This window comes from Rattus norvegicus, chromosome 3 (genome assembly GCF_021556685.1).
Source record: "Rattus norvegicus strain SHRSP/BbbUtx chromosome 3, alternate assembly SHRSP_T2T, whole genome shotgun sequence".
Taxonomy (NCBI): Eukaryota; Metazoa; Chordata; class Mammalia; order Rodentia; family Muridae; genus Rattus; species Rattus norvegicus.
The window spans coordinates 116,419,999-116,443,023 of NC_141536.1; the positions used below are offsets into that span (position 1 = coordinate 116,419,999).

Below are 23,025 nucleotides of genomic sequence, written 5' to 3' on the forward strand. Positions count from 1 at the left end.
AGCCCTGGGCCAGATGGTTTTAGCACAGAATTATAATAGATTTTCAAAGAAGACCTAATGCCAGTCCTCCTCAAATTATTTCACAAAATGGAAACAGAAGGAAACTCATTCTATGAGGTCACAGTCACTCTGATACCTAAATCACACAAAGACTCAACAAAGAGAATTTCAGACCAATCTCCCTTATGACCACTGATGCAAAAATACTCAATAAAATACTTGCAAACCAAATTTAAGAACATATGCGCCATAATCAAGTAGGCTTAATCCCAGGGATGCAAGGGTGGTTGAATATGCAAATATTGATCAGGGTAACCCACCATATAAACAAACTGAAATAAAAAACACACACACACACACACACAGATCATCTTACTTTGTTATGCAGGAAAAGCATTTGACAAAATCCAACATCCCTTCATGGTAAATATCTTGGAGAGAGCAGGAATACAGGTATATAGCTAAACACAATAAAGGCAATTTATAGCAAGCCAATAGTGATCATCAAATTGGATAGATAGAAACTTAAAGCATTTCTACTAAATTCAGGGGCAAGACAAGTTGGTCCACTCTCTCCACATCTCTTCAATATAGTACTTAAAAGTTTTAGCTAGAGCAATGAGACAACTAAAGGAGATCAAGGGGATACAAAATGGAAAGAAGTCATAGTATTGCTATTCACAGATGATATAATACTATACATAAGTGATCCTGGATATAAAATTAATACAATGAAACCAGAAGCCCTTCTTATTTATACAAATGATAAATGGGCTGAGAAAGAAATTGGGGAAACAGTATCCTTTACAATAGCCACAAATCACACAAAACACCTTGTTGTAACTCTAACCAAGCAAGTGAAAAACCTATATGATAAGAACCTCAGGTCTCTAAAGAAAGAAGTTGAGGAAAATATCAATCAGAAGATGGAAAGATTTCCATTGTTCATGGATTGGTAGGACTAACATAGTGAAAATGGCCATCTTACCAAAAGAAATCTACAGATCCAATGCAATCCCCATCAAAATTCCAACACAATTCTTCACAGATCTTGAAAGAACAATTCTCAGTTTTATATGGAAAACCAAAAAACCTGGGATAGCTAAAATGATCCTAATCAATAAAAGAACTATTGGAGGTATCACTCTTCCTGACTTCAAGCTGTACTACAGAGCAATAGTAATAAAAGTTGCATGGTCCCTTACAGAAGAAGCGGGGGAGGGAATGGGAAAGGGGACTTATGTACAGGAAACCAGGAAAGAGAATAACATTGGAAATGTAAATAAAAATATCCAATAAAATAAATAAATAAAAATTAACTTTTAAAAAGTTGCATGGTATTGGTACAGAACCAGACAGGTGGATCAGTGGAATTGAATTGAAGACCCAGAAATGAACCCACACACCTATGGAAACTTGAGTTTTTGACAAAGAAGCTAAAACTATGCAATGGAAATGGAAAGCATCTTTAACAATTGGCACCGGTCTAACTGGACGTCAGCAGGAAGAAGAATGCAAATAGATCAATATTTATCACCCTGCGCAAAACTCAAGTCCAAATGGATCAAAAATCTCAATGTAAAACCAGACACACTTAATCTAATAAAACAGAAAGTAGAAAATAGCCTTGAACTCATTGGTGCAAGAGACAACTTCCTGAACAGAACACCAATGGCTCTTCCACTAAGGTCAAGAAGTAATAAATGGGACTTCATGAAATTGAAAAGCTTCTGTGTAAGTCAAAGGGCACTGTCATTGGAGCAAAATGACAGCCTATAGATTGGGAAAAGATCACCAACCCTACATCCATCAGAGGGCTAATATCCAAAATGCATAAAGAACTCAAGAAGTTATGCTAATATCCAAAATGCATAAAGAACTCAAGAAGTTACACATCAACAATCCAAATAACCCAATCAAAATATAGGGTACAGAGCTAAACAGAGAATTCTCAACAGAGGAACATCAAATAGCCAAGAAGCACCCGAAATGTTCAACATCCTAAGTCATCAGAGAAATGCAAATCAAAACAATCCTGAGATTTCACTGTACACCCGTCAGAATGGCTAAGATTAAAAACTCAAAGGACAACACATTCTGGCAAGGATGTGGGGCAGGAACACTCCTCCATTGCTAATGGGAGTACAAGCTGGTACAACCACTCTGGAAATTAATTTGGCAGTTTCTTGGAAGATTGAGAATATTTCTACATCAAGACACAGCTATACCACTCCTGGGCATATAACCCAAAGGTGCTCCACCATCCCACGAGGACACTTGCTTAGTTATGTTCATCACCACTTTATCTGTAATAATCAGAAACTGGAAACCACCTAGACATATCTTAACTAAAGAATGAATACGGAAAATGTGGTATAATTACACAGTGGAATACTACTCAGCCATTAAAAACAAGGACATCATTAATTTTGCAGGCAAATGGATGGAACTAGAAAATATCATCCTGCTGGGGCCATCCCTGGTGGGGGTCTTCTTTCTTGTTGGTTCTTCTTGAGGCAGGGGAGGGGGAAGTGTGTCAGCAGAGGGTATGACTTTTTCTTAAGAGATTCAGGAGTAAGACTTTGTCTTACAAAATATTTAGGGTTGCTGTATAATAAAAAGTTTACTTATCTAAATCTAAGTTTTTATGCTACTGTAACTGACCTACCTTTCTGTGTTCTCTGAGGCCAGAAACTGCAGTCTCTGGCACTTAGCACCTCTTCCTAAAACAGCAAAGGATTAACTAAATAGCCTTTGTACTACCTCAGCGGGAACTTCCTGGCATGCTATTTGGAAGTCACAGGAAGAAAAAGGGACACTTTGAAAAGTGATTATGGTGTTTATTACTAAGTTGCAACATTTCCTATGAAAGCTATCTAAGGGGAAAAGCGGAAAGATCCTAAGTGGGAGTGGGGGTGGGTGGGAATTCTTGTAAGTTGGGAAAGGGAAAAAATTCTAAAAAAGGGAAAAATTCTCATCTCTTTGTCCTCAGTACTTATACATCTTTCAGAATACATGATCACACGTTAAAAAGTCTATCACAAGTTCACACACAAAAATCAAATCATAAATTGAAATAGAAGTTTACATGCATATCCATTAGGAGTAATTATCTGGCTAAACATCCATCACCTGTCACAGCTCCACAGGTTAACTGAAGGTTTAAAGCCATAACTAAGTCATTAGTGAAGCTTTGAATAGATAAACCCAGTCAATATTTTATCTTCTGTCCTAAATCGTTGTTCCCTTTTTAAGATCTTTGGTTAATTGTTTTACAACCTCTTGGAAAGTGCTCTGAGTAGGAGAAAGTCTGGTTACTATCCAGAAGCAATTAACTGGTGACACTTGGGAGACTGGCAGACTTCTCATTGCAGTTTTGACTATCAGAAAATGACCTAATAGCAGTCCCACTATAAAAGAACTTAATCATTGATATATAATTTTAGGAATTCTTATAGGATCATCATTAAGACTTAAGAAGTCATCTCTTTGTCTATCTGTCTTCAAGACAGTATGTCTTTGTAGATCTGTAGAGATCTGCTCTAAAGGTGTGGGCTATTACTTAGTGATTGTTATATATGTTTAATAATAACAGGAAAAGCATATAAATAACAGTAATCTTTCCTAAAATGAATTCTCCTATGACCTTGCCATATAAGAGTAAACCTGTTGCAGGTTATATAACAATCTGAAGCAGGCCATCTCAGGAAGATCACGTGCTAGTTATTAGTTTGTCCCATTATGGCTCCTGACACCATCCTAAATGAGGTATCTCAGAGCCAAAGGACATGTATGGTATGTACTCACTTATAAATGGATATTAACTATAATACATATGAAAACCACGCTATAATCTGCCTATCCAAAGAAACCAAATAACAAGGAGGACACAAGGAAGGATGGTCAAATCTTTCACAGATGGGGAAACAAAATAAATGTCAGAGGTTGATGGAAGGAGGGAACTGAGCAGAAGAGGAGACAGAGAAGGGATCAGAGTGGGGGTGGATCATATGTAGGGAGAGCTGGGGAGAGAGAAGGGATATTGCCTGAGGAAAGAGGCAATCTCTAGGATATGCCAGAAACCTGTGTTGGGGAGAGGCCCCAGAAGGTATATGGAGGTTATTCCTAGCTGAGGGATATGGATCCTGAAGTGGCCACTTCTCTTAGCCAGGCAGAACTCCCAGTAGAAGGATAAGGACATCAACCTACCCACAAAGCCTTTGACCCAAAATGTGTCCTGCCTGAAAGATGTGCAGGAAAGGACAGAGCAGAGATTGAAAGAAAGGCCAACCAATGACTGCCCCAAATTGAGACCCATCTCATGGGCAAGAACCAATCTCTGATACTCTGTTATGCTTGCAGACAGACAAGAGCCTAACATAACTGTCCTCTGAGAGGCTCCACCCAGCAGCTGACTGAAACAGATACAGAGACTCATACCCAAACATTATATGGAGCTTGGGGAATCTTATGGAAGAGTTGGGAAAAAAATTGAGGAACCCAAAGAGGACAAGGACTCCACAGGAAGACCAATAGAGTCAACTAACCTGGACTTTTGTGGGCTTCCAAAGACTGAATCATGAACCAAAGAGCTAGTGTGGGCTGGACCTGGTCCTCCTGCACATATTTAGCAGGTGAGCAACTTGATCTTCATGGTCCCCCAACAACTGGGGCAGGGGTTGTCTTTGAGCCTGTTGCCAGTCTGCCTGGCACCCCTAAATGGGCAGCCTTGTCTGACCTCAGTGGGAGTGGATGTGCCTAGTCCTGCAGTGAATTAATGTGCAGGGGGGTAGTTGACACTTGGGTGGGGGCTTCCCCTTCTGAAAAGAAAAGAGGAAGGTGGAGTAGGGGGAGGACTTGCATGAGGGGGTGCTCGGAGGAGAGGAAGGGCTGATATTATGTTGTAAGGTGAATAAATAAATAAATTAAAAAAAAACTGCAGGCCCATGTACATGATGAACATAGATGCGTATTTCCTCAATGAATTACTTGCAAACTGAATGTGGGTATGTATTTAAAAAATCACCCACCACTACCAAGTTGTCTCTCTCCTGGACATGCAAGGATGGGTATCTAAGTCATATCCATTCTTTTTAATAAGTCATATAAATGGACTTCAAGACAAAAATCATATGCTTGTTTCCATAGATACAGAAAGGGTCTTTTAGCAAGAATTCAATATGCATTCATGGTATAAGTTATAGAAAGACATCAGGGAGCATAAATCAACGAAAGTAAAGACAATACGTGACAAACCCACAGCCAACATCATCTGAAATGGAGAAGAGCATGAAGCAGTTTTGTTAAAATCAGTAACTATGTAGGGCTGTTCCCTCTCCCCACCCTCGCAATATAGTGGTTGGAGTACTAGCTAGAGCAATAAAACAGGAGACACAAATAAAAGGTTAAAGTAGGAAAGTAAGTCGCATTATCCCTATTTGCAGATGATACTAAATGATAAAATCCTTCTATAACTAAAATAATATTGAATTTCGACAAAGGCCTTTTCTGCACCTATTGAGATCAGCAAACGAGTTTTGTCCTGAAGATCATTTACAAATTCATACATAATAGATCCCAAAGATCCATCAGAAAGCATCTAGAAATTGTTAACAGTCAGAAAAATGGCACAATACAAAATCAACTTATGAAAATCTATATATGCCTTTCTATATTTCCCTAACAAAAAGGGCTACATCTCTGAGTTAGCTCTGTATTCCTCAGGGATTTTTAATACTTTCTTGCTTTCAGCCCAGCTCTGGGGCATGTAAACTTGAAATAATCATTGCAAAAGCTGTCCTGGTGTTCAGACAGCATGCAGGAGACAAGGAAGAGAACACTTGGCGACTCTCATTGATTGATGGGACAAATTTAAAAGGAAGCAGCTTTACCTGGGGTCACACAGATAGGCATTGAACACACTGATCCTGCAGGTTGGCACTGATCCATTCAACTGCAAAGTCTTGCCAAATTCAAACATAAACCTGTTCTTCCTCCAGGAGCTGAGGAGGGAGACACGCAGAAGAGGAACCTACACTGTAAAGCCACAGGCCTGGGTTCTTAGCCATCACTGAAGTTTAAGTGCTTGATTGTGGGAGCTGAACAGCATAGAGAGATGTGACATTTCAAGAAAAGTAAATACCTTCCAATAGGGTTTGTGACAATGCTGAAGTCTGCATTCTCAGATGACAAAGAGAGACACACAGAAACACCATGTTTAGTTTGTAATCTGACAGCTGCATTGTAAGCCTAGTGCTTCTGGCTGTCACTCATATCAGAGTCTCTGCCACCTTCCAGCTCTCAAAGTGTGAGATAACAATCAGTGGAAACATTTCTATGCAGTAAGGGCTCCGTGGGTGATATGCAGTAAGGGCTCCATGGGTGATATGCAGTAAGGGCTCCATGGGTGATATGCAGTGAGTTCTCTGAGGATACTAACCAAGCAGATCAGGCATGTGAGTAGATGTACTTAGGAGTCAGTGTGCTGAGGGAAGGGAGTTGGGAAAGCTTGCGAAGGTATAGTTACAAAGACATGTTAATATCAAATAGAAAGAGGCCTTGGTGGAGAGGGAGAGAGGGAGAGAGGGAGAGAGAGAGAGAGAGAGAGAGAGAGAGAGAGAGAGAGCGCCCAGAAGACCCTGTGGTGTCTGGCACTGTCGATGTCATGCTGTCATGAGTTCCATCCTCAAGTGCAGGTAGGAGAAAAATAAGACAGAAAAGGAGAACCATAGTATGAATTAATTAGCAGGTCGCATTTATATATGTATACATAAATGTGTGACGGTAATGAAGAGATTGTGAAGTTGGAAGGGAATGGGGGGCATGGGAGGAGCTGGGGGAGGAGTGTGGAGTGGAAATGATGTAAATGCGGCAGTCATGTATGCAATCTCACATAATAATGAAAAAAATTTTAAATTATACAACTTGCTTCCCATCAAAAGGCACACATCCATCTGGAGTTTACCACCCAGGTGTGTGTGTCCCATTGGTGGGACAGTTTCCTTATTTCTACTGGACAACAAAAATAGAACCCAAAGAGGTGTAAAAGTGAGTGGGATTATTACCTCTGAGAATTCTTACAGCAACCAGAAGAGGGTTAGATACAAAACAATTGGAGGCTTGCTATGAGAGTGGGCTGTTTGGTTGCCTGGCATCTCCATCCTTTCTCTCAAAGCTACCCAGAGCCTACATGCACTGTAAGGAAAATCCCACTTGCTGTCTTACCCCTGGCTTGCCTATGCCTGACCTATTATTTTATCTGTCCCTGACTGTGCACCTGCACCAACATGTCAGAGTATGAAGCATAGCTGATCAGAGAAACAAGGTAGTTCTGGATTGCAATGTCACAGTGCCCTCTTGTGGGAGAAATAGTACAAATCATGAACGTGTGAAATGGGGTCGAAACAGAAGTTACCATCAGGAGCACGTGTGCATAGAAAAAAAAAAGGAAAATGAGGAGAGAGAAGGAGGTAACAAGGGGGAGTCACACCCATCTTGTGTAACTCTTTTTCCTAGCTAAGGGGGTCAATAATTCTAGGTCTCTTCAAAGTTGATTTCTAGAAACATCCAGGTGAATTCACTGTCTTTATTAATTGCCTTCCCAGAAATTATTTGGAGCTCAACTGCCCTTAACTGTGGCAACTTCTTGCAAACAGGGGTTAAGGAGAAAAACTTTCAGTATGATAAGGGCAGCAAAGGAGACTCATCTATTTGTGGAAGTATCTGGAAGAAGGGGCGTGCATGGGGGTGGCTCGACGAGAGCATCCTCACTGGGAGTGGGCCTCCTTTCTCAACTTCACTCAGGGATTCCCTTAGTCTCTAGCCCTTTGATCGCAATGCCCCGAGGACAGGAAGGAAACAAAGCACATACCTCTGACCTTCCTGGGGGTTCCCAGGGTGATGCTGTCCCTAACTGGAGGCTGGTCATCCTGGATCACCCAGCAGATAAAGTTAGTCTCATTCAATATGGCATCTTCCTGTAATGTGTGCTGTACAGAGTAAGTCCCATCGGAGTTTCTGGTGGCCTGAGTATGCTCCACAGTCAGGATCTTGTGTCCATTCTTAGCCCAGATGAGGCGCATGTTTTGGGGATAGAAGTTGCTTACATGGCAAGTCAGGTTCACTCTCTGATGTGCATGATCTTGGATCTCCGGGGGCTCAGTGGTGATCTTCAGTGTGGGGGTAACTAGACAGGAACAACAAGTAAGCCTAGGAAAAAACTTAGCATTCACTTATTTACCTGTCCTAGGGTCTATTGATTGATTGATTTTTGATTGGTTGATTGGTTGATTCCTGGGGTCCCTAGAATTCCAAGGTGACCTTGGACTCATTATATAGCCAGGATGATCCTGAACCTCATATCCTTCTGCCTCCACTAAGACATTTCTTCAGCCCCTCTTTTCTTGTCTTATAATCCAGCCAGTCTAACTTGTGCTGCCCATATCCTCATGAATATGGGATACTGGAGCATGCTTGACCTACCAGGTCCATGCCCTTCAAGAAAACTCACTCTCATTCCACCAAAGTCAAGCTGTCCAGAGCTCTACAGCTATGAGGCAGAGGCTTCTGGAGACCTTCATTTCATGCTTAAATGTCAAGTGGCTTGATCTTGTGCAATTCCTGTTCAGCTACTCTGAGTTCATGGGTGAAGAGAGATCATGAGTTCACTTGTTTTTTTTTTTTTTTTATAAATAAGCAATTTGTTATATGTTTCATGTAAGACAAATAGGGACAAGCATAAATATTCATGAAATATAGCTGGAGACACATGGATGCCTAATCTGATCTGAGTTTTAAATATTCATACATATCGTGATGTATGATTGCAAGAATTATTAAGGTGAATTGCCCCACAAGAATAAGGACTCTATAATCATAGTACCTACAGCACTCGTTATACATTGAGTGATAAAATATTGAATAATATTTTTACTCAATACTTAAGGTTTCCCAGAACTCAGGACCTTATTCATAGAAGACAAACACTCGGGGGTGGGGGAGATGGGGTTGGGGATTTAGCTCAGTGGTAAAGCGCTTGCCTAGCAAACACAAGATCCTGGGTTTGGTCCTCAGCTCCAAGGGTGAGGAGGGAGAAAGAAGACAAGCACTCCACCACTGAAGTGCATCCTCAGCCCTCTTTTGCTTATTTTGTTTGTTTTGTTTTGTTTCACTAAATTGCTCAGGCTAAGCTTGAACTCAATCATAACCTCACAGGTCTGGAAATTGTTATATTTCCGTCTCAGCTTCCCAAGGAGCTGAGATTACGTGCTTGATACCACCAGGTCCAACCAATAATAAATATTTAGAAAATTTAAAACACTAGCAATGATATAAATAGGACACATATGTTCAGAGAGGAACACCAGGGCCAAATAATTGCAAAGTCAAACAGTCCTAAACATCTTACAATGTATTAGGCATAATTCTTGGCATTTTAGAAGGAACAACTGATTTTATCTTCAGAGGAGACTTACAAAGTAAGTGTTGGTTTCATTCCATTTTTGGCGGGTGGGAGAAAACTGAGGCACAGAATATTTAAGACACAAGGCTAATATTCTGCAGCCTATGACAAGCTAAGATCAAAGCCCAGGGCAGCCCATGAAGGCTGTACTTTTTTTTTTTTCTTGGTTCTTTTTTTCAGAGCTGGGGACTGAATCCAGGGCCTTGCGCTTCCTAGGCAAGCGCTATACCACTGAGCTAAATCCCCAACCCTGAAGGCTGTACTTTTAATCCATATTCATGTGTTCAAGGCTGACAATGATCAATTTCTGTTCCCCATTTGTAAAATAGGGCTTTGGGAAAGCCCTCCAAGCCTCCAGTGGGCCCCAACATGTATTTCACTGTTCACTCACCTCTGACCACTTGAGAAAGATTAATGGTCATTCTTAGGGGCTCATCAATGTCTCCATGGGTGACTTTACAGGTGATCTGAGACAAGATATCTTGCTTGGTCAAGGCCACCCATGCCTTGCTTGTGACAGAGTAAGAGTGATTGTTGACTGGCACCAGTTGTGGGGCTGAGGCTGGATGTTCATTGCTGTTCTTCAACCAGCTGACACTGAGGTTTCTGGAGCTGAAAGGGCCAGCAGTACAGAGAAACTGCACTAAATTAGAAGAAGTTACCCTGTGATCTGGGCCTTTCAGTGAGATGAAAGGCTTCCCAACTGAAACAAAAGAATATACGACAAACAGTTATGGAGACCTTCTCAGGGTTGGAGGAAACAGTATACAAAAGCGTGCTGACCCTCCCAAGGCTTGTCCTAGAGAAAATGAGAACTGTCCTTTTTCCTGAAGTCAGCCTTTCAGAGACTTAGAGCAATGGCTCTCTCAAGTCAAGATGCATTCCATTGCACCCATGCTAAGGGAGCATATACTACCTGTGTATCTGACTTTGAGGAGGGAGTGCAAATGGACCATAACAAGCAAACAGCAAACAAAACATGACTTCTATGGGAGAGTGGATGTACTCAGGAGACTCAAAATATACACAGATAGAAAAATGAGGAGTCATTCTAAAAGGACAGTCAAAACAGGACATTTTGAACTAAAACATAAAAACTAAAGAATGAATATAAATCACTATGGAAGAGGACACAGTAATATGACATTTAGGGACTAAGGAGAGAGAGTGTGTAATGCTTGGGCATATACCAAATAAATGGACCATGCGACCCACTCTTTGGATGCTCAGGCAACAGGCCTTTAGGAGGCTTAAGAAAACAGAAGTTCTACTACAAGACTGCAACTTTGCTTCCCACAAGTGCAGGCCTAATTCTGAGAGTGTAGCTTGCACAATCATTTCCTGCTGGGTTCTTCTGACCCACACCTACTCCTGCACCATGTCCATACTCGAAGGCTTAGTTCTGGATGTGCAGGCCAAGCCTCACCTTTGCGTACTTAATTCTCTCTCACACACACATAACTGATAATCTCCACTAACTCCAGGGACACACCTCAGATACCCTACTTGCCTAGTGCATCCTCTCACCCCCACCTGCCCCTGTGTTATGTCTACAATTACAGTCATGTCACTGGACACTCACCTCACATACAGCCATTGCCTGCTGGGTTCCCCTGACTCGCACATACCCTGCCCCATCACCTTGTTCCCAGGCCTAACTCTAAATGAGTAGATCATATACCAGATATTCCTGGCCTCTCTCCATTTGCTCAGTCCCTGCACTGATCCAATCTGAAGACACCCAATCGAAAAAGAAGTCCACATGCCTATGACACATCACAAAAACAAAAAATATGAAAGGACATGAAAGTCTGCCTATCTCTTCAAACCTGCCAGACCCACATAAATTTACTCCACTGTGAATTACTTAGATGAACCCCATAACACAGAACTTAAAAGAATCAAAAAACTTTATTAAATAAGTCATGAAATTTAAGGAAGGCACAAAGACACAGATCAGTGAATTTGAAGCGGAAAACAATAAATGTGTAAGAAAATATCTATAGGTGAATGAAATAAGAAACAAAATCCAGAATTTGGTGAAGACAGAAATATTGAGAACTTAAGCCGTAGTGAAGATAGAATTAAATAATCAATAACACAATTAGAAAACTCGGGAGAAAGTCTTACAAATAGGATGGATTGTGTAGAAGATAAAATATCATATTTTGGGAGTAAAGTAGAGCAATTGAACCACTCAAGTAAATATAGTTATAGAAATTAAAAACACATTAAAAGAACATTCAGAATTTATGGAACAACATAAAAATTCTTCACCAAGTGGTAGTAGCACACACCTTTTATCCCAGCACTTAGGCAGAAGCAGATGGTTCCCTGTGAGTTAGACCAGCCTGGTCTACAGAGCAAGTTCTAGGATAGCCAGAGCTACACAAAGAAATCCTGCCTTAAAAAAAACAAAAAACAAAAACAATTAAACAAACAAAAAAGAAAAGGAAGGAAGAAAAAGAGATCAAACCTTCTAATTATAGAAATAGATGAAAGAGAAGAATCCCAAATCAATGGCAAAGGCCATATCTTCAACAAGATCATAAGAGAAAATTCAAACTGAGGAAAGGTACAACCACATAGATACAAGAAATATACAGTAGAGCCCAAATGGACAAGATCAGAATCAAAACTTCGTGTGCATATTATAGTTGAAACATGAAATATACTGAACAAGGAGAGGGTACAAGAACAAAAAGAGAAAAGTACAACTCACATAAGAAGGAAATCACATCATATTGACCACTGATTTCAATGAAAAAATTAAAAGCCTTGAGCAATGCTCTTCAACTTCTAAGTGACCACAAATGCCAATCTAGACTACTATACCCAGCAAAACTATCTGCCGTAGCTGAAGGAGAAAGAGAGCCTTTCCATCACACAAACCTGTTAAAGGAATTCATGTCCATCAAAACAGCCCTACTCACAATTCTGGAGGTGATCCTCAGACAGAAGAGGTGAATAATCACAGCCATGTGACTATAAAAAGACAACAAATGAAGCTACATTTATACCTTACCCCCATCAGGATGGCTAAGGTCAAGAAACCAAGTGAGAACAAAGGCAGATGAGACAAAACCTGGAACACCCTCCATCCTAGAAACTCCTTCCTTCAGGCTCAGGCAGTACCGATTGTGACAAAGTCCTCACTACTTTAACATAGAGTCTCTCCCCTAGAGTAATAATGGTTGCCCTATCTAAGGATAATTTTTGTAGATTTAAAGCAATGGTTTACTTAAGTCTTGCTGTTTCCCTTGCACCCCTACTGTGCTCAGACTGAGTTATACTCTATGGACCCAGTGACAAGAACCCTTCTTTCAAAGTCAGTTTACAAAAGGGAGTCAAAGTGGGAAAGAGCCTTGAACTCATTGGCCTAGGGGAAATTTCCTAAAAAGAACTCTAATGGCTCATGCTCTAAGGTCAAGAATTGATAAATGGGACCTCATGAAACTGGAAAGTTTCTGTAAGGCAAAGGACATAGTCAATAAAGCAAATCGACAACCTACAGATTGGGAAAAAAAACTTCACTAACCCCACATCCAATAGAGGACCAATGTCCAAAATATACAAAGAACTCAAGAAGCTAACTGCCAAAAAAAAAAAAAAAAACCAAAAAAACAAAAAACCAAACAACCCAATCAAAAAATGGGGTATAGAACTAAACTGAGAATTTACAACAGAGGAATATTGAATGTCTGAGAAGCACCTAAAGAAATGTTCAAAGTCCTTAGTGATCAGAGAAGATCAGAGAAATGCAAATCAAAACGACCCTGAGATTCCACCTTACACCAATCATATGGCAAAGATCAAAACCTTAGGTGACAACAAATGCTGGCGAGGATGTGGAGAAAGAGGAACACTCCTCCATTGTTGGTGGTACTGCAAACTGGTACCACCACTCTGGGAATCAATCTGGAGGTTCCTCAGAAAATTGGAAATAGATCTACCTGAAGATATCAGGTAGATATCTTGGGAAGGTACTCAAATGATGGCCCACTATGCTACAGGGGCACATGCTCCACCTATGTTCATAGTGGCCTTGTTTGTGATTGCCAGAAGCTGGAAACAAGCCAGTTGTCCCATGACAGAAGAATGGATACAGAAAATGTGGTTCATTTACACAATGGAATACTACTAAGCTATTAAGAATGAGGACATCCTAAGTTTTGCAGGCAAATGAATAGAACTAGAAAATGTCATCCAGAGATAACTCAGACCCAAAAGGACATGCATGGTATGTACTCACTTATAGGTGGATGTTAGTGAAAGAAAAAAGAACAGAATACCCAAGATACAGTCCATAGAACTCAAAAAATTCAGAAAAACGGAAGGACTCAAGTGAGGACACCTCAGTCTTACTTGGGAGGGAGAAGGAAACAATCTCAAGGGGGGAGGGAGGGAAGAACCTGGGAGGGAAAGAGAATGGAGCAGGGGAAAGAGGGGAACATGATCTGGTATTGGGTGGGGGAAAGGAGTGAAGCCCTGAGGGCCAGCAAAAAAGAATGGAAACAGAAAACCTCAGGAGGTAGGAGGTTGGGGGTGGGTACAGAACGTACCAGAAACCTGGGAGATGAGAGATTCTCAGGACTCAGAGGGAGAGACCTTAGATGAAACGCCCTACAGTGGGGAGAGGGAACTTGTAGAGCCCACCTCCAGCAGAAAGACAGGGCATCAAGTGGGGGATGGGGTTGCCATCCCACAGTCAAAACTCTGACCCATAATTGTTCTTGTCTGAAAGAACTGCAGGGATGGAAATGGAGAAGAACCTAAGGAATAGGAGGTCCAGTGACAAGCCCAAACTGGGATCCACCTCAAGGGGAGGCCCCAAGACCTGACACTATTACTGAGGCTATGGTGTGCTCACAAAAAGAGACCTATCATGACTGCCCTCTGAAAGACCCAACAAGCAGCTGAAAGAGTCAGATGCAGATATTTGCATCCAACCAACAGACAGAAACTGTTGACCCCTGTGGTTGAATTAGGGAAAAGCTGGAGGAAGCTGAGGAGGAGGGCCACCCTGTAGGAGGACCAGCAATTAACCTGGAACACCCCCAACCCCAACCCCACCCCCGCCAGATCTCTCAGACACTGGACCACCAACCAGGCAGCATGCACTAGCTGATTTGGGCTCCCAACACATATACAGCAGAGAACTGCTGGGTCTGGGTTCAGGCAGAGAAGATGCACCTAACCCTCAAGAGACTTGAGGCCCCAGGGAGTTTAGAGGTCTGGTGGGGTGGGAGTGGAGGAGGGTGGGAACATCCTCATGGAGACAGAGGGGCAAGGAGGAGATATGGGATGTGGAACAGTCTGGGGGTGGAGCGGGAGGGGAATAAAATCTGGAGTGTAAAAAACAAAAAGATTAAATTTTTTAAAAAAGTAGCTCTACATGACAAAGAAAGACAGATGGCAGAGAGCAGAGCAGGTAGCCATGGGCTCTGGCACCTTAGATTATATATCCTTCTGCTTTATCTAAACATAGTTCCTGAGGGTTGTAAAATACTTCTAGCATAGGTCTTACCCACAGCCCAACAGTGGGAGGATAGTATTATGGTCTCTGTTTCTTGAGGGGGCAGGGATGCAAAGATGATTAGCAATTGCTCAAAATCATATAGCCTGTCAGTGACTAAAGAAGGCTTTGCCAGTACATCTGACTTTGGATCCTGGATTCATTAGTTGTTAGTTGGATTTATTCCATTCATATTCTCTCCCTCTCCCTCTCCCTCTCCCTCTCCCTCTCCCTCTCCCTCTCCCTCTCCCTCTCCCTCTCCCTCTCCCTCTCCCTCTCCCTCTCCCTCTCCCTCTCCCTCTCCCTCTCCCTCTCCCTCCCCCTCCCCTCCCCCTCTCCCTCCCCCTCTCCCTCTCCCCCTCCCCTGCCCCCTCCCCCTCTCTCTCCTCACTTCTAGGCCTATTAGCCACTGAGTCCAGAGTTTACATCACAGAACTCAGATTCTTTCCTTGTCACCAGGCCTCCTAGCCCCTACCTCCATGCCACATGTTCTTCCTCTGATCCCTAAGGTCCCACTAGCTCCCTTTATCTAAAAGGTCTATAGTATGGAAAAGGTACAATCAGACCAGGAAGAACTTTAAGACACAGCCTTTCTGTTGAGAACAGGATTTTGCTACCTCTGTGCACTCTCCTGCATGCCTGAGGTTCTCCATTGTCAAGACTCACCTGCAAATGCCAGCAGAAGTGTGGCCAAAAGAGGCCCTGGACCCAGAATCTTCCACAGTGTAGTATCCATGATAAGAAGCATTAGTCCTGACATGCACCAGGTAACAAGCCTGGATGAAGCTCTGAGTGGGCCCAGTAGTCTCTGGCTAGTTTCTTCCCAATCTGGGTTACCCCACACACCCTAGTTGCCCACACTTACAGGGCTTGGGCAGAAATGTGTGCCACAGTGAAGGAAGTAGTCATTCTGGCTAAGATCTCTGTCCGTTCCCCAAGCCCACAGCCAGAGAAAGTTTACCACTTTGGCTGGGTGCTGGTTTTCTGGGACCCCATAAGCCAGACTAGGGAGGGGCTGAGCTTACCTCTAAAGAGCTGATCTCTGATGTTCTGATCCTCAGACTCCTCTTTTCGGGAGGGACCAACACACTCAACCGACATCACTGTCACCCAGTCTACTCTGTTATAGCCCTAGGACGTCTAGAAATATAGAATGGATGCTGAGTCCCAGAAAGGCAGATGCAGTGAATCTTGTAAGTACAACCAGATACAATGAAGATAGGGAGAGCATGGGCTTTAAAAGCCTAACCCTTAGTCTCCACTTAACTGGGTTCATAAACGTTGCCTGGGTATTTTCTGTTGCTCAAAATCATCTAATAGTCACCAAGCTCCAGAAAAAACGAACTGGAGACATAGCAGCCTGTTTCTCTGACCTGATAAGGAAACTTCTCCCTTGGTTCCTTTCTATCCTTACTCTGCTGTATCTGAATTCTCAGTGCTCCACTTGGACATATGGTCTGGGTCTTTTTTTTTTTTGAGAGCTTTTGTTTGATTTATTTCTTTGTAATAGTAGGACTCGATCTAATGACTTTATGCATGTTAAACAATTATGCTACCATGGTGGTACAACTCCTATCTTGATTGCTGTTTTATCTTTTCCCTGTTGAAAAATAATTTGACATGAAAGATGCTTCATGCCCTGAGTGCATAGAAGAAACACTACAACAATAAGGAGACCCTTATTGTCAGGTGTGTTCCCAGAACTGATGATGAGGCAGGCATGCCTTCTTTCCCCTCCCCAGCCCCAGCCCCTCACCCCCAGCAGTGTGTCCACTTAGCTAATGTGGAAAGGAACAGAGGCTTGATTCAGCCTGCAAGGGAAACTTTTGTGGATGTTTTTCCCTTTCTTCCAACCACCATCACCCAGCTTAGCAAACACTCTAAGAAAGGTAACTCTTTAGAGATGCTTCAAGGGAGAGTGAGTCCTCACTTGTCTGGTATAGGTTTACTGAACTAGATCTTCATGCCCTACTGATCAAGGAGGAAAGAGGGGAAGTGAGAGGAGACAACCTAGTGGGGAAATAAAATGGAAAAAAAAACCAGTCTGGACTTCCTCCAGAAGAGTAATATTGGGGGAGGGGAGGCAGGTGGAGAAAACTGGGTAAAGGAGAAACCTATTTGGGATCCTGGGTTCTGGCAAGAGGTCCCAGAAGCAAAGATTCAGCATGGACTCCAAGGTTGGGAATAGTGGAGCTGAGTCAGATGACCTAATCTGGCAGGATGACAAAGGACACACATCCTTTAGGAATAAAGGTATGGGTCACTCTTCCAGGAAAAGAGACACGACTTCCTAAGGTGCTTGCTAAGGACAGAGGAAACACTGACTAAATAGTAAAGGTAGATAGTTATAAATTACCAGCCAAGGCCATGTGACCAGCTGCAGAATCAAGAATTGTGTTTCTGTCATACTTGGTTAAGAATATATTTGTACAGATATTTGTGTTTTCTTTCGATTTCTTTATCATGTAATGTAGCATCAATTAAGAGAATATCATTGGCTATCGTATTTAAGTTTGGGATACTAGAAGAATGTCCCTCAAGAGACACTGCCCCACTCTAAAATTTATGATGCTTTGCAGTGGTACATGGGATCGTTCTTATCCTGTTAAGCGTGATAACGACCTGGTAAAATATACAATTTTTTACTATTGTACATGGGATAGTTATACCATTTTAGGAGTAATTATGATCTGCTTTTTTTTTCATTTGGAAACTAAGCATGACATAAAGGCATATGATTGTGTGTCAAGTTGACAAGTTGTAGACTTGTGATGGCTACCCTTGGTTGTCAACTCTGACTACATTTGGAATTAACTAGAACTCAAGTGGCTGAGTATACCTATCAGAGATTTTTTTAATTAAATCATTTGAAGTGGAAAGATGGACTTTTAATTCAGATCTTTGAGGTGGGAAGATCCACCTTTAATCTGGGCCACACCGTCTTCTGGCATCCTACGTAAAGAATACGGAAGAAGGAAACTTAGCCGCCTTGCCTGCTTGCTCTCACTGGTAAGTCTATCCCTTCACTGGCATGGAGCCCACGTCTTCAGAATTCCAGCACATAGCGAAGACCAGCTGAGACATTCAGACTTGTGGACTGAACAATTACTGGATTCTTGAACTTTCTGTTGGGGGTGGAGAAGAGAGAGAGAGAGAGAGAGAGAGAGAGAGAGAGAGAGAGAGAGAGAGAGAGAGAGAGAGAGAGATGAGAGGGAATCTAGCTATCATAGATATAGATATATAAATGGATGGATGGATTGATGGATGGATAGATAGATAGATAGATAGATAGATAGATAGATAGATAGATAGAGAGATAGATAGATTATATCAGTTCTGTTTCTCTAGAGAATCCTAAATAATGCAGATTCTGGTAACAGAAGTGGTTCTACAGCAACAGAAATATAAAGATTTTTTTAAAAATATCTGGAAGAAGCTTTCCAATTTGCCAACACCTACAGTTTCTGAAGCCTCTCCAGTTACTGAAACCTCTCCTAGAAGCTCGGAAAGTACTAAAAGCCTATGGTGTGAACTATCTTACTTATTCAAGGAGACAAGTGCCTTTGATCATTCTGATTCACCAATTTTGAGAGGCACAGATTCTGTGACTATATAAAACTTTTTAACAATTTGGAGAAAAATACGGAAAATTCACTCATTCCAGAAAGGAGCTCACAACAGCCTAAAGTAGTGGTTGTACTATTGGCCAATTTGGTGACGTAATGAGCTTTTATTAGAATGCCATGAGTGTGGGGGAGGGGTTCCTTAGAAGGGCCAGTGCTAATTCAAAGGAAGCTGTGTCACTAGAAAGTCCACTTAGCCTGGATGATGAGTCCCAAACCCCTGCAACTCTGGAGCGTCCATGCAGCTTGTGTGCAGCTCTGCCATCCAAGCAGCTGTCCCTCTGGCTTATACTGCTGGGTAGGAGCCTTCAGGAATATTCTTATTCTCAGGCATGACTTTTATTTACTTCCCTTTTACTACCTATGGCAGGGAGCCTCTCTTTCCATTATTATTTCCATTATTCCTGAAGGAAATATTAATTTGTAGGGGATGCTGCAATTCTGGGGAACATACCTACAGCATGAAAGTAAGCCTCACTTCCCCCAAAGCACATCATTGCCAAGTTTCAGGAACCAGACATCACTTCTGTGAGCCTCAGTGTTCTTAGGGAGAGTTCCTGAGTACTCCTTAAATGTTTTTGAAAACTTGACATAGACATCAGGCAGTCTTCCTTGGCCTTATTTAACACTGTTGTGTTATTTCAGACCAGTTAATTGTTTGTGGGAATGACTTTGGCATCAGAGCAGAGAGATGATTTTTTAACTCACCACCAGTATTTTTAGCATCCGTATCTATTTGTGCAAAAGTCCTCTGCCAAGCAAAGCCATTCTTCTGCCTTACTTCCTGAAACCAATAATTGGATTAATTGATATAGGCCAGAAAACTTTGGTTCATATTGCTAATATATCAATCCATGGCAACCACCAAGAATAGCCTGGATGGCGTCCCACAACCTATGACCACTTTTGCTGGAGTTGTACTGCAAAAATAGAAGGACTCTGGACCTTTGGACAAAACAGAGGGGGAGGTTACTTGTGTCATCCTGGGGGGAGGAATGTCATCTCTATATAAATGAATTGTGATTTGGTTGGACAAGATAGTAGATCCTTCAACACCTCTTGCAACAATTTGAAGTCCCAATAGGCCTTCAATGACCCTGCCCCTTCATTGCCTGGCTCTTGACCTTCATAGGCATCCGAGCCCTCCTCTTTCTTACCCCACATATTATAAAGTTTCTCAAAAAACAAAACAAAAAACAAAACAAAAAAACCAAACAAAATGCCAAGCTATTAATATAGCAAAAGTCATAGTCAACCAATTTCTGGTACAATATCAAGCTAGTCCCACAGACTATGCTGACATAGATGATGACACAGTCCCATTATAAAAAGGAAAGGTGGAGCTGTGGGATAAAGGATGGTAGAGCATTACCCATACCGAAGACGTCTCTCAGAGAGCATAGAAAGAGTGGGGCTGCTCTCTACCCAAATCAGGCTTGGGCTTACTCAACTCCATAGAGACAAAAGACCTCATCATGATAAAGCATCTTAAGTGGTGTTTCCCCGCCAGAGAACTGGCTTCTCAGAAATCACAGGTGTGGCCGTCTGCTAATTGTGATGGTACACTTGTAAGGCCCCACCCCTGCCCCTGCTACAGCAGGTCCTCCCTTGTCCTTTTTCCTCCCCTTTCCCTGACTCAAGCTATATACGAAAGCCTCACTATTTCAATCAACAAGCTGTCCTCTGAAACAGTCTCCCAGGTCGTTCATACTCACTGTACTCACTGGAACACAAGGCCCTTCTCCTCAGCTCTTCTGCAACCTTGGCACACAATAGCTGGTTGAGGGCAGAAGACACTCACGAGGAAAAGTAGTAAAGGAGGAAAATGAAGCTCTTCGGTTGAAGGAGATAAGGGGAGAGAGGGATCGATGGCAGCAGAGGTTTAAGAAGCATTTCCCCGGGGGCTGGAGAGATGGCTCAGTGGTTAAGAGCACCGACTGTTCTTCCAGAGGTCCTGAGTTCAATTCCCAGCAACCACATGGTGGCTCACAACCATCTGTACTGGGATCTGATGCCCTCTTCTGGTGTGTGTGAAGATAGTGACAGTGTACTCACATATATGAAATTAATTAATAAATCTTAACACACACACATAAAATAAAATAAAATAAAATAAAATAAAAAATTGGTCTCTTTAAAAAATAAAAAAAAAGAAGCATTTTCCCAATTGAGATTCCCTCCTCTCAAGTGACTTTAGCTTGTATCAAGTTGACATAAGACTGTCCAGCACAGGGTCTCTGCAACCTCCATGGGCAGCAGAGTGCCAAGTCATGGTAAGCAAAAAGGCAATTCAGCATAGCACCACTCAGTAGACAATGTTGGTTTAAACTTTGGGAGTCTGATCCAGAGTTGTTTATCTTCGGAGTATTTAAACACACCACAATCTAGTGAGGACCAGTCTTGAGATGATTAAATCAGTCCTGCAGATACAGAAAAACATACCCAAATCTCTCTGAGACATAAAGTAAGCTCGAGATCAGAGGTGACTACATTGAAACTCTTTGTAAGGTACATGTGACACTTTTCATAAAGATGGGTTCTATAGATTGACTGGAAAGAAAAGAGTTTATGAGGTTGGGGCTGGAACAGGATCCAGTGCCAGAAAGTGTTTGGCCACACAGATTGTGCAAAGGTCACCAGGCTAGGAAGCATGGCCACTCCAGCCTTCTGGAAAACGGGTTTTGCATTCCTTTGCTTGAAGAAACAACTCTCTGTGCTTAATGTTCTGGCTTCCCTTAGTCCATGTCTGTGAGTAAAAATTCCTCCATGCCCGCAGCACCCCGGACACTTTGTAAGGGAGAGAACAAGAGCCTCTTCTCTTCAGGGTCTTTAGCTTAACGAGGTCATAGGAAAAACAATAGAATAACTCGAAATTATGTATTTGAGGAAGAGTGTCAGGAAAGAAAGGCCAAATGACAAAAAATGAAAACATTCCAGAGACAAAGAAAACCATAACAAACAAAACCTAATGCAAAATGCCTTCGAAGTTCCAAAAGTGGACAAAAATTCAAATACCTTTAGAGATCCAAAACCAAAAACCAAAACCAAAATATCTAGACCAAAATGCTTCAAAGAAAACAAACTAGACCCTTTCAGCTAAATACTTTGAAAACACGCCAAAGTGGTATCTATCAAATCAGAATCTTTGATTAACCAAGTCAGAATAAATAAATGGACCACCAACCAAACACAGAGAGGTCCAGAACCATTGAAAGAACTTAACAGCCATCTGCCTAAGGAAATAAGACCAGTTAGTTGGCACTCAGTGTGGGTTTCTGGCTTCCATTCAAGTGATTGCTCTGGAGAAAATGACACCCGTATCCAGGTCCCACATTGTGGTGTTATAATTGCCAGAACAAAACCCACATCCATTGCTAATTAAGAAAATACCCTACAGCTGGGTCTTATAAAAGGTTTATAGATGATGAACTTGTGCCGACTGGTTTTATGTCAACATGAACAACCTAGGGTCATCTGAGAGAAGGGAATCCTAATTGAGACGATGCCTCCATTGGGCATAGACAAGCCTGTAGGGCATTTCCTTAAGTGCTTCTCAGCCACTGTGCTTATCCTCTGAGAACGCTCTTTAGTCCCCCACCCCGTCTTAAAATTGGGTTATTTGTTTTCTTTTTCTTTCTTTTTTTTTTTGGTTCTTTTTTTCGGAGCTGGGGACCGAACCCAGGGCCTTGCGCTTCCTAGGTAAGCGCTCTACCACTGAGCTAAATCCCCAGCCCGGTTATTTGTTTTCTTGATGTGCAGTGTTTTGAGTTTTTCGTGTATTTTGGATCTTAATTTCCTATTAGATGTGTTGGCAAAAATCCTTTCCCCAGTCTGTAGCCTGAAGCTTTGTCCAGATGATGGCGTACTCCCGCAGCACAGCAGCTTTTCAGCGTCATCAAGTCCTATTTATTAATGGTTGTACTTTGTGTCTGCGCTGTCAGTGTGCAGGAAGTCTTCTCATGCCAATGAGATCAAGGTCACTTCCCACCTTCTCTTCTATCTGACCTTATACTGAGGTCTTTGATCCATTTGGAGTTGTGCTTTGCATGGGTGGTAAGTGTGATCCATTTGCATTCTTCTACATACATCTGTGCAGTTGGATCACCACTACTTGCTGAAGATGCTGACTTCAGTGTCTATTTCTGACACACACACACACACACACACACACACACACACACACACACACACACACACACACAAAAGGTCAGGTGTCCATAGGTGTGTGAACTTATTTCTGGGTCTTCAGTTTTTGTGCCAGTACCATGCTGTTATTATTACTATAGCTCTGTAGTAAAATTTAAGATCGGGAATGGTGAAACCTCTGGCGGTTCTTTTATTATTCAGGATTCTTTTAGCCCTTCTGGGTTTTGTGTGTTTCCAGGTGGAGCTGAAAGTTGTCTTTTCAAGTTTTGTGAAGAATCACG

The 23,025-nt window shown here is 42.0% G+C and overlaps 2 protein-coding genes across 6 annotated transcripts in view; one reads left to right on the forward strand and one right to left on the reverse strand.

Moving 5' to 3' along the window:
• The window catches only part of LOC134486440 (uncharacterized), a 213,532-nt gene that overhangs the window by 140,330 nt on the left and 50,177 nt on the right, over window positions 1-23,025 (forward strand). The window lies entirely within an intron of this gene.
• Window positions 1-23,025, reverse strand: part of Sirpb3 (signal-regulatory protein beta 3) — a 103,460-nt gene that overhangs the window by 13,281 nt on the left and 67,154 nt on the right. For 3 of the 5 annotated variants that reach the window (XM_087650965.1, NM_001134515.2, XM_087650966.1), the window contains 2 exon segments: window positions 9,852-10,163; window positions 7,871-8,185 (listed from right to left, as the gene is read on the reverse strand). In XM_087650965.1, the coding sequence (XP_087507091.1) occupies window positions 7,871-8,185; window positions 9,852-9,882 (346 nt within the window). In that variant the 5' untranslated portion in view covers window positions 9,883-10,163. 5 annotated transcript variants of the gene reach the window in all.